This window comes from Neolamprologus multifasciatus, chromosome 7 (genome assembly GCF_963576455.1).
Source record: "Neolamprologus multifasciatus chromosome 7, fNeoMul1.2, whole genome shotgun sequence".
Classification (NCBI taxonomy): domain Eukaryota; kingdom Metazoa; phylum Chordata; class Actinopteri; order Cichliformes; family Cichlidae; genus Neolamprologus; species Neolamprologus multifasciatus.
The window spans coordinates 12,942,954-12,959,939 of record NC_140445.1 but is presented as its reverse complement, the minus strand read 5'-3'; the positions used below and the strand labels follow the sequence as shown (position 1 = coordinate 12,959,939).

Below are 16,986 nucleotides of genomic sequence, written 5' to 3'. Positions count from 1 at the left end.
TCCTTCAACATTTTACTCCTATCAACAAATCCCATGAAAAGAGCAAAATCAAGCATTTTTGCATGATTTTGTCTCAGAAAGTAAGCCATCAACATCCTCCACTCTATATCTCGGAGTGTCCTTGAGCAAAGTACTGAGTCACAAAACAGTGTGTCACAGCTGTGTGAGTGCTTGGTAGCTAAAAAAGTGGTGTAAAATGCAGTCCGTTTGAGAATACTGCCTTGTCTTTACCGGTAACATTATTACTCCTGTAGATGTCATCCTTCACAATAACTCACTGATGCATAGCATCAAAGAAACAAAGGATCAGTCTTGTTGTTTGCACAGATTTGCCTTTAATCATATTGTTTCTTTACAAACTTTACAAACTAACAATGTAGAGATGTCAAAAATATGTTGCTTTGCTTCATATACATTTTAATTCCGTATATTGAAACCAGTTCCGTGCCCTATCATTTTTATTCTGTAAATAAAGGTGTGTGGGCATGATTTCGCAACAATTTCAAGACAGTTAGCTCATTAAATCGGTGACGTTGTCCTTTCCCATATGTAGCACACAACAGGAGATAGTCCACTTCAGATGTGCTCTTATGACATGAACTGTTATGTTTGGACTATGTGATAGAGTATGCAGGAGGTGTAAACAAACATTATCAATGTAGGGAGCTGACAGATCAATCAATCAATCAATCAATCAATCAATCAAAGCTTTATTCGCCACATGCAGGTTGCCCTGCAGTGAAATGGGACCCCCCCCCCGACGACCTTACACACACAACACAGACATTACATGGGGATACAAGTCGGAGATCAGTAGCATTACAGAAAAACACTGAAATATATATATACAGTGGGAAAGTACAAGAGGAAAAAAAGAGACCTCTACTCATGCTGTGCTTCCATGGTAGGACAGCATGAGAACAGGAAACAAAAAAACTCCAAAGTATATCTATTATGCTTATTGTCAATGTCATGTAATTATTCCGGGACTCTACTAGAGTAGCTTATACATGATTCAAAGTTGAAAATAATTTATATTTATTTTATGCTGGGTCCTGTTGCAACTGGTCACTGTTTGAAACAATGTTAACAACTGTTTTGGTGTCCTTCTCTTTAAACCCAGCTTTTGTGCTCCTCACAAACCTTCTGTTTTAGACTGGGGGTCTGTACCTGAAGGCCCTGAGGTGATCATATTTCAGATATCTGATGTCTGAAACCATCAGAGCCCTGGAGAGCAAACAAATAGTATGTGTTTGAGCCTTTGTTGGTTATTTCACTACCTGACCTTTTCATGGGACTTGCTGACCTTAAGATAAATGTAGAAGACTCCCATCCCATGTCTTTTAACCTGAAGCTTTGACATATTTTTGATGAGTCAAACGCTTCTGTAGTAAAGCAATAAATTCCCATTTGGACCAGGTCTTGTGCTGGTTGTTGGAACTGCTGCAGATCTGCCACCTCTCTGTCCAGTGGGAGTGGAATTTTTTCTTATGAATGAATGTTTGGTTTGTTTTAGCCAGTTGTATGGCCAAAGTTCCTGATGTAATCTCTCTCTCTGTGCAAAGGTCTTAAGCCATCCCTCAACTCTTTATTATTAAAACAAGTGCAAACACACATGGAAATTCAGTATATAAGGCAAAAACAGAGTTTAGACCATTCTTACAAGCTTTAAAGCCAATATTTGGTATGACCACCTTTATTCTTCAACACAACCTGAACTGAAGTCTTCAGGAATATTTCTCTAGGCTTCCTGAGGGACATTCTAAAGCTCTAAAAAAAAATTTTTTTTACATTTTAAGATGATCACACTGCTTCAATATTGTAATGTTGAGTTCTGAGCTATGGGGAGGCCAAGCCGGGACTCATAGTGTTCCAGTGTGTGTGTATTGCATTGACAGTGTGTTTGCCATGCTGAAAAATATTGCATTGCCAATCAGATGGTTTCAAAGTAGTATTATGTGGTGGATCAAAATCCATTTATAATTACATTAACTTTGACAAGATCTCCAACATCACTGGCTGAAATGCACCCCACACTGTGACAGAACCTCCACCATGTTTTAGAGATGGGTACAACAGTGAGTGTTGCTTTCTCCTGACCTCTTCTGTATATAATATCAAGATTTTAAAATTTGGATTGATCACCATCCATAAGTCCAGTTATTGTGTAATTTACCATACTTAAACCTTTTCCTTCTTTAAGAATGGCTTCTTGACAGTCACCCTTCCATTGAGACCATTTCTGATGAGGATTTAGTGAACAGTAGGGGCATATGCATATGGGGCAGGGATAGCTCAGTAGGTAGAGTGTTGGCCCCATGATCGGAAGGTCGGGGATTCGACTCCACTGAATGGCTACCCTGAGGTACCCCTGAGCAAGGTACCGTCCCTACACACTGCTCCCTGGGCGCTGCATTGGTGGCTGCCCACTGCTTCACTGGGTGAATGGGTTAAATGCAGAGCAATTTCCCTATGGGGACTAACACATAGAAAAAAAATAAAAATCTCTCAGGTCTTTCAGTCTTTGCTGGATTTTTTTCCTGCTTCTTATTGACATGACATTCAGATGCGTTACTTCTACTGTAGTTTTTGGGGCTGCCACTTCGTCTTTTCTTCTTTACGTGTCCATTTTCCCCAGAACATTTTTTTTTTGATTAAGGTCTTTTTATTGAACAAAGAATTGCTTCCAACAACAATTACGGCAATAGTAACAAACAGTCGTGCCCCCCCCCCCCCCCCCCCCCATCCCCAGAACATTTTTTTTAACGAGACTATGCACATATCCATATGCCAAGATGTAGATATATGTCATATGCTAAGGTTTAAACTAATAGCTTTTTGGGAATCACGTTGTTTCAGTAATACAATTTTATGCCTATCAAACTGTTATTGTTGGCATTTTTTTATGGGTTCAGGTAAAGAAATTGAATAAATTGTGTTTTTGTGAAAGATTGCTTGGGATTTCCTTTGAAAATGGTGAGGTACAAAGAGTTGACTGAAAATGTGGGCAAAAGTAGGCAGAGTTCAAAGAAGAACTTTGAAAGATCTCCAGAATGCCTGGAGAAATATTCCTTAAGACCACCTTAAAAAGATCTAAGCTAAAATCTAGGCTTTGGAAGGTTTGGAAATGAGGGTTGGCTCAAGATTTTTGTACCTGTGAAATGAAAATGTAGAGAGGCTACTTAGTTTAGCTTAACATAAAGAATGTAAGCTGTCAGATGACACAAAGATTCAAATAATTGAATATGTATTCATTTCTACTCCTTGGTGCATTTTGGTATTTCTTTGTACCGCAACAGGCTATTTAATACCTACTTGGGTCAGCCACAATTAAATAGCAAAAGTGCAGATTGTTATAGGCTGTAGTGTTCATAACAGTAAATGTCATTCATTATAGGGTTTATGTCTAACACATTAATGTAAGGGAGAAACATTGTGATATGTTTTACTCAATTATATGTCATATTTAAAAATACATTCTTTTAAAAGTACAAATAAACTGATATTCAGTAAACCTTTACTTCTTAAAGCCAATAAAATAACCCATTTGATGTTCAGCATGACTATATTTTCCATTACCCCCAAGATAATGTCCATAATATACTTAACATTTATTCAGTCATGAAAATAAATACATTTGCCAAAAGAAAAAAAACATTTACAGGGGTAAATTGCAATAGCTGTAGTTGTAATAACCATTCTGCAGTGTCTATGACAGGAAGAAAACTCAGCGGTTCCCTTTAAAGCGCCATATCTTGAATATGAAGATTTCATACATTTCGACAACCGTATTTAACAAGATGATAAAGTTGCAGAAACCGTCATAAACAGCAGCTTTTAGCTGTTTGACTGTGGCTGCTCCATCACTTTTTTCAGTCTTTATGCTAAGCTAAGCTAGCTGCTTGTTTTAGGTTCATGTCATGTCATGGTGACATATCTTACAGATTCTGTCTAATTGATTTCTGACCCAAGTAGATAACCGTAGGCTCCCTAATTAATTAGGTAAGTATGAAAAAGGAAAATGAGGCTGTAAATTAATAATTGAATTAATATGTTTCCCTTACTTATGTGACTGTAAAGTAAATGTCTTTGCATTTTGGACAAACCAAGCAAATGATTACATATGAGCAGGCACTACTAATCTCCTCTCTCATGCCCCCTGTCTCCTCTTTGCCCCGTAACCTCCTCATGACTCTGCTTTCTGCTGTAGGTGGCCACAGTTTCTGAGCGCTCCAGGATAATGGAGCTAGAGAGGGAGGTGGCAGATCTCCAGCTCAGGCTCCGGGCGTCCCAGCAGAAGGAGGATGCTGTGTCTCTGTCACAGCAACAAATCAGCAGTCTCAAGGCACAGGTTCAGTCTCAGGAGAAGAAGGTTTGTAGAAAGCACCAGAGAATTCTTGACTATGGTGTTTTGTTCAGCGATTCCTGTGCCACAACTTTATAAGAAACATAATTGCTTGTTGAATGTGTTAGTCATCATTTATCATTATTATTGAAATTGTTACATGATGGTAAAATCAGAAGAACTGGTATAACACTCTTCATTCAACCCACCATCTAGTAAAATGTGATACTCTGTGTGGTCTGTTGAAGTTACTGTGATGATGCATAATTTATGGCTCTATACAGATATACATGTGTATGTTTTATGGTCTATACTGTGTGCTTCGAACAGATCAGTGAGCTGAGTGTTGACCTGGAGAGCAAACAGAAAGAGCTTCAGTCTGTACAGCAGGATAAGATGTCTTTGGAACAACAGCTAACCAGTCTGGTAAGAAGGAAAGAGACTCTGGACATAAATAAATACAATACACATGTTCAGAGAAATGACAATGTACTGTAGCGCATCTTTGAACTTGTATACTTTACCTGTCTGTCAATAATAATGGCTTTTAAAGTGATACATCTAAGAGAACGTAGACGAACATAGCTCTTTGTTATGATAACTCACATTTACATAATTTTTTACATTGGTCTCAATTATTAATATCTAACTTATTGTGAAATTTTCAAGCAAGTATAAAAATATAAAAGGCCTAAAACCATTAATAGAAAATTATTTAAAATGTACAGATTGGCTGACATAAAAGCAGAGTGTTGCGTTTATATATATATATATATATATATATATATATATATATATATATATATATATATATATTTGCACATATCTTGTCATCCTGATCTATATATAGATCAGGATTAAAATTATTTTTAAAATCTTGATTGTATATTATTTTTTTTCTTAATGCAATTATTGTGATTATTTTAACTCTTCAAAGCCTGACCCATAAAATAATTTTATTAATTTTATTGATTTTTTTTAAATAAACTGTTTATTAAATCTTGTGACAAATGAACTGCTTTTAGTTGTTCATTGTTAAAAAACTACTTCTTCAGCTACCTCTGGCGTACTGTATGAACTCAACAAACACTACTTACTGACAGCTTATTCAGTTTGCCTACTGACAATAGAATAGAATAGAAAAGAATAGAATAGAATAGCTCTTTTATTGTCATTGCACATGTACAATGAAATTATGGGTGCTCCACGCCAACTGTACAGGAATACAGGAATAAATAACAGACAGGAGAAATATATACAATACAATATATACGCTATACAAGAGGAATGTATACAAAACAATAGAGAGGCAGACATTGCAGAAGAAAGTGCTTGGAAGCAGTGCAAAAGGTCTGAGTGTGGTGTCAGGATATAGAGCACATTTAACTCCTAAATTTGATCTTTTAACTTTGAACAGCAATTACTACTTTGACATAAGGCCTGTCTCATCAAAATAGCTTGAGGAAGTATTGGTGTAGACATTTAAAAGGTGATCATCTAGCTGGTACACAGGATGAATAGATTGTGACTGTTTAGTAAGTGAATATTATATTGTCATTGCTCACAAGTGTGCATATATAGTAAATGAAAATGCCAGACCTATTGGGAAACATCTCTAAAGATTCAAAGACAAAAAAATTAATATGTTCCATATGGAGCAAGCATGAGGAACACATGGAAATAATTGTGCTGTATAATAAAAGAAAGAAATCCTCAGTAACTGTTGCTGTATTGATGTACAGGGCTATTTACTCTAAGTAAATATGCAAGTGGATATTTTGGCAATTGTGCCAAAAATCAAGAAACATGAATCAATCACAAAAATAAAAGTTACAGTTATTATAGTAATGTTTTGGTCTGAATTGTCACAATAATGTTACAGAGTCAGTCATTTTGCTATTATAACTGACAGAAAAGCAAGAACATGAGTTGTGCTTAAACTCTTCAGCACATCTTCCAAATGAAGTGCATGTTTGTGCGGGTGTCTCGTGGAGCTGTAGCTTCGTCTTATTTAATCACTCTGTGTTTTTGTTTGTGAGGATCGTTGAGAGCAGAATTTCATCCAAAAACCTTGTTTGCTTTCTGGAGCCAGTCATTATCCCCTGGTTAGCTCAAGGTTCAAGAATGCTGCTGTTTGAGTGATTAGCTCGTGGTCAAGCTGATGCCTCTCCATTTCAGAGAGAAAAGCTTGAGACAGCTGAGGAGGAGAACAAGAAGACAGCAAAGACAATGCAAGGTAAACATATCTGCTGTACATCTGCTACCTTTATTCTCATTTCAGTGTGTGATTTGTTAAAGCTGCTATCTCTTTTCTGTTAGGATTGGAGCAGATTGTGGAGCGTTCAACGAAAGACTACCAGACCCTGAAGGAGGAGAATCAGTCCAGGGAGAAAGAGCTGAGAGCCCAGCTGACACAGGTAGGTGTGCACATGTACAAAAATACACTTATTCAAGAGGTTCAGTTTGACGTTACTCACTTTTGATTTTCATTAATATTTTATTTTGTTGGTTTTTTTTACTGTATTACATTTACAGTATACCAGAGTTTAAATAAAGCATCGTATTTTGGTTTTTGTGTGTTTTGCGTCACACCACAAATGGCACTGGTTCCACAATTTTTCTTTTCTTTTGTCTTCATTTTCTTTTTCTTTTTTATGTATCATCTCACTCCTCCTTTCTGTGGCCCTATTCATCTTCCATACACTACCATTGGATATACAGAGTATATACAGAATTTAGATTGCATGTTGTATTTTTAAACCATCTGTTCATTTGACTATAAAAGCCCATACCCACAATCCAAACATTTGTCCTAACACCATACAAAAAAAAAGAAATATTTAGAGTAATTTCATAGTAATTCTCTAGAAAGAAAAGTTGGCAAGATATTAACCCTAATTCGATACAAATTTCTGATAAGTAAAACGGTTCATTTAGCAATTTATTGTGACTTCTTATCTTGGTAATTTGGGCATTTTAATTGAATTTATGAGTGAAATTGTACATCTTGTAATTTCTTATAATTTTATTGCCATGATTTTTTTTTTTTTGTGTGTGTGTGTCTGGTGTGTTTGTTGTGTTTGGGGACAATAAAGTTACCATTGACTATTCACAGTATTATTTCCATAAATTTTGAGAGGAATTACAGTTGTTGCTTTTTTTAGAGAGATAGTTTTAAAGAGCTATCTGTTATCGTTAAAGTAAGGCACACTACGTATGTGGCCGATCTCTAGCCACATATACTGTATAAAACGCAATTAGGTGGAATAACCACGCCCATATAGGCAACAATTTTCAAGATGATGGGGCAACATGGCGGCTTCCGCAACGTGGCACCTGCTCCAGATTATGAAACAGTGCTACAACAATTCCTATAGAAGACTTTTGTTCCTTTACTACTTTTACATTCCCAGTGGTCTCTTTTTTAGATTTTTTGGGTTTTTTTTTTTAAACATCAAACATGGTGGGAGAAAATGAAAAATGAAAAACTAGACTGTTTTTCCTGCTAATGAATATCTGCTGAATGCATGTAGTCTTTTAGCCAACATCCTTAATGAGTTCTAATCGCTCTGTTCTATTAATAGAGTACTGTTTTTGAGTGCTAATATGACTCTGTTTGACTCTGTACTTTTTTTTTTTTTTAAAGTGGTTTGTTTAGTTATCCAAAACAGAAACAAGACTCAGGGAAGGAGTATGCATTAACTCTACAGTGACTAAATCTACCACAGTGTGTGAGGTGCACTCTACCTGGTAGCTTTTTTAACTCAAAGTGTCATTTAGTGAATAATTAATGAAAAAATTTGTATGTGAACTTTTTTATACATCCAGAGGGAAAATAGGCTTGTTGTTAAACATGTGCATTTCTTTCTGTACTATAACATACATCTCATGCTGGCTGCATTATATTTTCCAGGCCACTGAAAAGTCAGAGAGGTTGGCCTTTTCGCTGGAGCAGTTGACCCTTGACAATAGGACACTGGAGACACAGGTGGGCTTTCATTGGAAATATGTGGGATGATGTTTATCACCTGTGGATACTGTGGATACACACTGCTGTGACTGAGGTCAACACAATGGTTTTACAAGTTCTATTCTATCCCTTGTTCTTGTTATCTTCTCTTTCACCAGTGTTAGCTGTTAGCTGAGCCCTGCCTCCCTGATAGTTACTGCACTTGCTATGCTACTTTGTGTGCACTGATCAGAGTTTACAGAATGGTGGCAAAATTACCATAGAAATTCCAATACGTTCAAGCTGTTTCAAACCAAAGCAGTTTCTTATTTTGAGCCATTGATTGTGTCACCCGACATGATGACTGTCTCTAACAGATGTTCTTGGCTGCAGCTAATCAATCAGTTGAAAATATTTTCTATAGCTGTCTTTATGTTATTGTTTTTATTTTTTATGAAAATGCAAAAATGTTGCATATAGGCTTGATGGTGACAAGATCGAGGCGACAACGTTTCCCAAAATAGCTTGTAAAAGCATTGCCAAATATATTTTAAAGTAATGTGTTTCATCTTCAACATTTAACGGATTCCTCTATTAATAGACTTTTGGAATGAAGACTAACACCGTTTGGCTGTTGAAACAATATCTCACATTAGCCTTTATGCTCCAGCAACTGCAATTGCTTGAGCATAAGCCTTTTGTAGGGCAGATCAGAGCTGTTTAACTATATCTTGTGCTGCGTTCCATTTGAAGTAGGAAGTCAGAAATCCTACCTTTTAGTTTAAATCAACTGGAATGCCCCCTTGAATTGTGCTTCTCACTTAAAAAGTGGGAGAAACCTCACCAACCCCAACTTTGTAACATAGGAGTAGTTCATGTAAACATGAGCAAAACTGTGTTAAACAGTGTGCCCTCCAGATCTAATTTTTTTTTATTATTATTATTTACACTTTTTAAAAAATTATTTACCCTTTATTTTAGTTTTCATAATAATTAATTATATGTCCAAATTGAAATGAAATACCAGTAATTCTTCGTGAATCTAAGAATTTAATTAATTTTAATCTGTAGTCTCTGGCAGATTTATAACCAGTAACGAACAGTCAAAGCTACACCAGCATCTAAGCATTGGTTCTTTGTGGCTGCTGTTTGTTGCATGAAATTAAAATAGCAAAAACTATCAACTATGACACAGTGGATGTGTTAGTTGTAAACAGGAATTCCTTTAATTATTAAATTATGCATTAGAGCAGCAAACACTCATTAATCCATCTCTGACCCTTTGCTGTTGGTATTGTACAGTTTCAGTGTCACATGCTTGTGTTCTACTTCATGTCGCCACAACCCCGTGAAAGAACCCGCACATGCACATCAGTTCAGCTTCTGTAGCCTGCAGGGTTTTTGTTACATATTCACATCAACATTCCCACACTGACCGCATGTGATTGGGCCAGTCATCACATTTAATCAGCCACCCATGAAATACTACAGTCCATCCCTCTTGTTGTATTTCCTCCTTCTTTGCTTTCCTGTGTTTGCGACTTGCACTTTCAGCTGTAACCATTATATTTTTGTCATCTTATACTCAGCAGCTCTCCTCCGTTTGCACTCCACATGCAGAGGATCATTCACTGCATGGCTCTTGCTCAAATAATGCACGTTCATCTTTGCTATTTGTCAGCTTGCCTGTGGGCTCCAGATGGTGAATCTCCTCACTACAAAAGAAATACACAGGAGATTAGAGTAGGAAATGAAAAATGAACATAAACATGCTTTATGTTTGACATAAACTATATAATTTATTGGCCCAGCATTTTTCCTGCACACTTTGATCAGCACTGCAACTGTACTCTCCCACTGTTTTACAGAGAAATACTGAATGAATTTGAACACAACTTCCTTTCTATACCGTTTGTTACTTGATGAATTCATGGATAATTAAAATACCATCCTATTGGTGTAAGCAGAAAAAGAGACACTTAAATTAACATTATAAGAACATGATTACATATATAATCAAAGTTGTATGTGCATACTGATGACAAGCAAGTTATGGCTTGTTTCTAAACCCCTGTTACTCCAGTGCCAAGTTTATATAAACTGAGTATATAATATAACACCAGCTTGGCATGATTTAAGTCCTCTATGACCCCTGCCTAATCTCCATTTTTTTCACTCCTCTCTCCCACTCTTTCTCTGTGGGAAGTCTGCTTTCACTTTCTCTCTGATTCTCTAAAGAGGGTTTTATGGTCCAGGAGAGGTAGCATGTTTGCTCTCCGCTTAGCTATATTTAACTAAAGCTAAGCTAAACAGCAACACTAGATATGAAAAAACACTTGAAAAAGACAAAAAATAACCGAAATATCGTGTGCTTATGAAATATCCGTAGTTTTAGTCTTTGTCAGTGTGCTTAAATGTGAAGATAGCAGGTTGCTGCAGATAATTATTGTGACTGAAATATCGGCACTACATGAAGTGTTATGTTTGTATTATAATACCTATTCTAGACTTCTTAAGTGTTGCAAAAATACCACCCACATTATAATAATTGAAAAGCTAAAACTAAGACTTAAACATAAAACTACAATGTTTCTGCTAATCATTCATCAGCAAGTTTAAATTGACAATTCAGTGTGTTATTCTACCATTGAGACATGTTGAGCTTTGGAAATGGATACATATTTTTAGCTAAGGTCCATTTGGTGTCAGTTGTCTCTGAGAGGATGAAGGATCCCTAATAATTTAATAAATATACAAGTTAAATTTCTACATAGATTTAACTACGTAATATTTTCTATTTTAATATGTTGTACATAATATTTTATGCAGTTTTCAGAAAATATTTTTTGTTAGTCATTCTAAAGGTTAAAATCGAATTTTACCTTGTTGGTTATTTATGTAGCAAATGTTAGTCATTTTGAAGTTACATAATTAGAACTGTGAGCACTCAAAATAAGCACCTCCTGCACAGTTCAACTCCTCTTTGTGTAAATTATTTAAGCTTTTATCGATGACGTTTTAATTCAGCATAAACGTTACATTTTGGATGCTTTCTTTCTGTTTGCCACCACTGCTGAATTGTAGCATGTATCAAATTCACGTGTGTATATTTTAATTCCAAATTTTTTGGTAGCTGCAGGAGGGAGAAATCTGACTTTGTGCACTACAACTAACACTCATGTGATCAAGCAATTATTCAGCAGAGATGCTCTTACGTCTAGCTCCCTTCTCCACTCACCCATGATGCTGTAGGTAGTGATGTAACACTGCACATGTCAGAGTGAGCTGCTGTGTGTGTGTGTGTGTGTGTGTGTGTGTGTGTGTGTGTGTGTGTGTGTGTGTGTGTGTGTGTGTGTGTGTGTGTGTGTGTGTGTGTGTGTGTTACTTGAGTATAAACAACTGACTTGAGATCAGTCTCTTTTGTGTTTTGTGTTGTGTCCAAGTTATTATAGTTTTTTTTTCATTAATATCTTCATTGAATTAATTCCTACTCTGAGCATTCTAATATGTATACAGAGATGAAAAGTAAGGAAAAAGAAAAAAGGGGCTGACTGCAGATCATCTTAATGTGCAGTTCTCTAATTAAGCATGTTATTTTTCGTTCAGCTGCCTAACAAATTTAAAAGCACCAAATTAAAATCACAAGAGGCTTTTTATAGACAGATCCTCAGGAACACAACACAGAGGTCGTATCACTTTAGATTACTTATGAAAGAGTCCCAAATATTCTGAAAGAGTAGCATTACCTGTTTTTGCGTTTGTGCTGATATGCTGTGTTTGGTCTTCACTGAGTATGTTACTGTGCATTATGGCCAACTTCATGGACATCTTCATTTTAGACTTGTCTGTGTTGCAGACGTCTTGGGGTTTGTTCAGTTGCAGCTTTGAAAACCTAATCTGTGCTGCCATGTGTGAGAGAAGAGCCTTTTTCCTGGGAACACTTCGGGAAAAAATACATACTAACCTTTTGTTATCAGTTTTAACATTTAACATGCTTTATTAGACCTGTAGAGTCTGAGATGTTGCAGTTTCTCTGAATATTACAGTCTGACCTTTGAATACATTTTTTGGGATGTCCACTCTTAGAAAGATCAAGATCACGGGTGATGTCTTTCCTTCTTGGCATTGTGTTAACACATGGACTAAGTGCTTCAGTCCAGCAAACTACCAAAGCTCATACTCACCCCGCTCTTGCTGATGATCAGTTAGTTCATTTGATTAGCAGCACCTGATTGTTACTTACCCTTTTAATTCCTATGGAAACAGTAAGGATCTACTTCAGCTTTGTTTTAAGACCTTCTAAGGAGCAGATGCTGTTTTTATTATAACCTGAAAAACTTGAAATAGGGCATACTTTCTTTTCCACATGACTGTACATAGCATACATTGTTACATTTGAAAGGAAAATTGTGTGGCACACGGTCCTGTAAAAACGAAAGAGTACTGTAAATAACAGGGTTGGAGCAGATCTGCTTTTTAAACAGCATGACTCCATTTCTAAATTACCCTGGCCTCTTTGTCTGCATCGTGTCCTGTAAAATATAGATTCATACTGGCACATTATAGACAACATGAAACAATAATTCTGATATTTTTGCAGTGTGCCATTATAGACAAATACCCACATAGCAGACAGGTCTGACCCGGATCTGGTGTCAAGCCGGCACTGCTGGCTGACGTCTGGCATGGTAAGTGGGCCAGGCCTGGCATAGATGGCACTGTTTATGTAATGGCATGCCATATCTGGCCCAATTGTGGTGTGGTTTATGTGGCCCAGGCTCATAGAAAACAGGTCTTCCCTGGATACAGCATCAAATTGGCACTTCTGACTGACTGGTGTCATGGTAGGGTGTATGTCAACCAGATGTGGGCCAGGTCTGGCAATGATGGCACTATTTATATTCCTGTTTTCCTGTTTTAGTTAGAAGACCCAAATGCCATGTTGCAATACTATACTGCTATGGTAGCCAGTGTTTCAAATGCAGGTTTGACAGGTTTGTGAGTGTACACTTTATCCAAAACCTAGTGAGGGTTTACTCATGTTTACCACTTGGTGGCTGTAGCTCAGGAGGTAAAGCAGGTCACCTACTGATCAGAATGCTAGTGGTTCGATCCCTGGTTCCTCCAGTCTGCATGTCAAGAGTGTGAATGTGTATGAATGTAGTTAGGAAGCACTCGGTTTAGAGAAAGTGTGTGATTGGGTGAATGTGGCATGTTGTATAGAGCACCTGGAGTAATCCGGGAGAGTAGAAAAGCGCTACATAAAAATCAGTCCTTTCACTGTCTGAACAGAGTTTCATCATGTTACTTTTGCGTTATTATGTTCCTGCACATTGTTGTTATTACATGGCTTGATTGAGGTACACATTAGGCTGACATCTGGGGCCAGAGCTGAAACTGTTCTGGGCCAGCAAAGGACCAGCAGTGTGTCTGCAACTGGCCTTGTGCTGGCCCATGTATGGGCCACATCTGGCAAAACCAGATGTGGGCCACCAAAGGGCCGTCATTCTTTGCGGTATGTGGGCAATGTGTAAGCACATTGTGTGGGCCAAATCCAGGCCATACCAATTTTGCTATGTGGGTAATATTTAGGTCCGGCCATAAAGACAAATACACCACATTTAAGTAAAGTGCAGTAATTTCCTAACTTAGTACATGGAAAGAACATCTTCATTTCAAATAAATGCTGTTTTACCATTTAAACCGTAACATGTAATAACCTAACTTAAGTATTTCTAATAATAAAAATAATTCTACATGTAGATGCATTTCTTTTCTATTAGCTGGTTCCTAAAGCTGACAACTAAAACTATGGACTGATTGATTTGGAATCAGGCATTGCTGTATAGACATTAACTGGTCATGTAGATGATGATTAGCTGCAGCCCTAGTTAGATTTCCAGAGTATCCATGCTATAACACATCACTAAACGAGTGCAGGAGCCTAAAGTAGGAAGGCATGTCTGGTAGAATGTGCATTACATGTTGTTGCAGTCTCCAACTGAGGGTTCAATCTGAGATGCTGAAATTCACCATGAATGAATGGTCAACATTCTCATGAGTGTGTGTGCATGTGGTGTGCACAAACCAGATTGTGAGCTGCAGAAAGGTGGGGGAGAGTCTGAGGAGGAGCTTATTTAGGCTTACATAATGGAAGTGCTAACCTAACCTGACTCTGTGTGTGAGAGAGAGTTGTACAGGCGACACGCTCTCCATTTCTCTCTCTCAGTCGTGCACAGCAGGGTATGAGAGCTGATGGTTTATTGATGCCTAGCGGCTTGTGTTGGTGTATGCATTTTATAGACAGAGTGAGAGGGGAGGCATTGTCACAACACTGCTGTCGTTTAGCGATCTGAAATCCAGCAGTGGTGAGCTGTGTAGGTATGGACATAGCTGCTCTGCATCAGGGTTATTCCAACAACCTCTATTCGCCTCACTACCAGGTAGGATCATTCGTTAGATTTATTATTTTTTTTCAGCACATCAAACTGAGAGGAAAACCTTCAGTGCTGCAGTCATTTTCTAATACAGTAGTATCTCTTGGACATTGTAAGCAGGTGAATGATCCTTGCCTGTGCCTGTAACCTATTGGATAATTTTGTATTTTGTGCTTGTTTGTGTGTCTTCCTGTGTTTATGCATTCAATTTGGACATTATCATAATAGAATTAAAAAAACTCTGAAACCCAGCTGCAGTTAATATCACAATGTGTAAATGTGCAAATGGAAACATGCTCTAAAAGGCTAGCATGAGGTTTTTATAATGTATTTATTTTCTTTTTTGTTTCAGCAAAAACATAGACTTCAAAGTCATACTCGTTAATTAATTATTGACTGGCGCTGTTCTAAAGCAGCTGATATCACAGCGCTGTATGTGTCCGAGAAGCGCTTTGAAGCTTCAGGAGTGATTTCAGATGTGTTTGGAATCTCTGCTATGTGACTCAAATGGGAAACAAAAAAAGTTTGCTTGCAGTGAAGTTGAAGGAATAGATCTTTCTGGGGCTTTTATTTTTAGTTCCAGCTCATGCTGCTGTCTGCTTGCCTCTTTGGTCTGCTGGTGTATTTTAGGTATTACCTCTGGTCTCACTCTTAATGACCCAGATATTCTTTTTTTCTTACTGCAGTTTTCTTGAATGCAAACCAAGGAATGCAACGATCATTTGGAACAAGATGTTGAATATATCTGTGTGTTTTGTAGAGCTCAAAAATGTTGCTGGAATTTAAATAAGGGAGAGAAGGAGAGAATCAAACCATAGACATTCATGTGTGGTCACTGTCTTAACCCCAGCTTTGGGGATTATCCCAGCCAGTAAATACCTTGATAATTGATTAGATGGGGATTCAGATAAATTGACAGTCACTACTTTCAGCTTCTGTGCTTTATGGACTGTTTTTCACCTTTGCTTTCAGTTTTTTTGTGAAAGAAAGATCATAAACATGTCTTTAATAGGACAGGGATTTCTGTTGATATATGGACGAATGAGAAGTGGAGTTTTATTATATTTATTTATATTGTTAACTGACTGTTACATATGCAATGTTATGAAGAAATCCAAAATTAATTATCCAAAATTAAGGGTTTTTTGTTGTTTTTTCTTGCTTCATTCTCTTGGTGTTGAATTCTGACTTTCCTTTTCCTGTTTAAGCTAACTTCTTTGTTTGAGCTATTTATGCATAGCATTTACACAGGTAGGCCAAACACTCATATCCCTCACTAGTGATAAAAAGCCTGAAACGAGACATTCCACACTGAAGTAATGAGGTAGAAGAACAAAACCAAACTCTTTAAAATTGCAGAGCATCACTGTTGGAACAAAAACTCCTTTGAGTAATTGCAGCTGTAATTACAGCCAAGATGAAATAAGCATAAATACTCCAGACGGGATCCAAAAATCACTGACCAGCACACAATTGCAATATTTGTTCGTTTCCTCTAGAGAAATAATAATAAGGGTTAGGTGTAATCTTGTATACCTGTAGTCCCTGTATCTTTCTCACCCTCTTTCCTTTCTTCCATCTTGCTCCTCTTCAGCTTGATGCTTTGAAACAGCAGAACTCCAAATATCAGGAAGAGCTCAGTCTGTCAAAAGAGCGGAGCAGCTCAGAAAACCAGCGCATTGGCGTCCTCTGCAAGGAAATGTGAGTACTCATGATAACTAATGTGTTTTTTCCTGCCTCTTGCCTCCCGTAAAGGTGACCCCCAGCCAGCCAGTTCATTAGTTTGGAGCTGCTAAATTTGTCCTGGGGGCCAAATGTTCATTAAAAATCCAGTCTGCATTTTCAAGCTCTAATTCCGCTCAGTAAGGACTGTGTGAGAATGTGGCTCGACAGTTGTTAGTTGTTACCTTAATGGGTCAAAATACTTTTATTTTTATAGCTGAAATGTCAAATGTGTTGTTGAATTGGCAACATGTGTAACTCTCTAGAGAGATGCTTCCACTTGTAAATATGCTCTAAATTTTTGTGGAAAGTACAATTAGTCAGAGCATGCTGTTGTGTGATAATGGATGTGGAGGACAATGTACAATACTGTTTATAAACACAGCAAAGAAAGCCCATTTGCGTAGTACTCCTTCTATTAAACATTCCTGAATCATGACACCTGACTGGAAATTTAGATTGAGTGTGCATTCATTATCCAGGTTTAAGATCCTTAACTGTACAATCCATGTTCTGGTTTTTACATTTCTGGA

At 37.3% G+C, this 16,986-nt stretch overlaps 1 protein-coding gene across 4 annotated transcripts in view; it reads left to right on the top strand.

The window, feature by feature from the left end:
• The window catches only part of clip1b (CAP-GLY domain containing linker protein 1b), a 45,435-nt gene that overhangs the window by 9,809 nt on the left and 18,640 nt on the right, over nt 1-16,986 (top strand). For 3 of the 4 annotated variants that reach the window (XM_085167588.1, XM_085167587.1, XM_085167585.1), the window contains 7 exons: nt 4,211-4,372; nt 4,676-4,771; nt 6,524-6,581; nt 6,665-6,762; nt 8,259-8,333; nt 12,908-12,982; nt 16,326-16,432. In XM_085167588.1, the coding sequence (XP_085023714.1) occupies nt 4,211-4,372; nt 4,676-4,771; nt 6,524-6,581; nt 6,665-6,762; nt 8,259-8,333; nt 12,908-12,982; nt 16,326-16,432 (671 nt within the window). The remainder of the gene's footprint in view (nt 1-4,210; nt 4,373-4,675; nt 4,772-6,523; nt 6,582-6,664; nt 6,763-8,258; nt 8,334-12,907; nt 12,983-16,325; nt 16,433-16,986) is intronic. The other variant, XM_085167586.1, reaches the window with a different exon arrangement.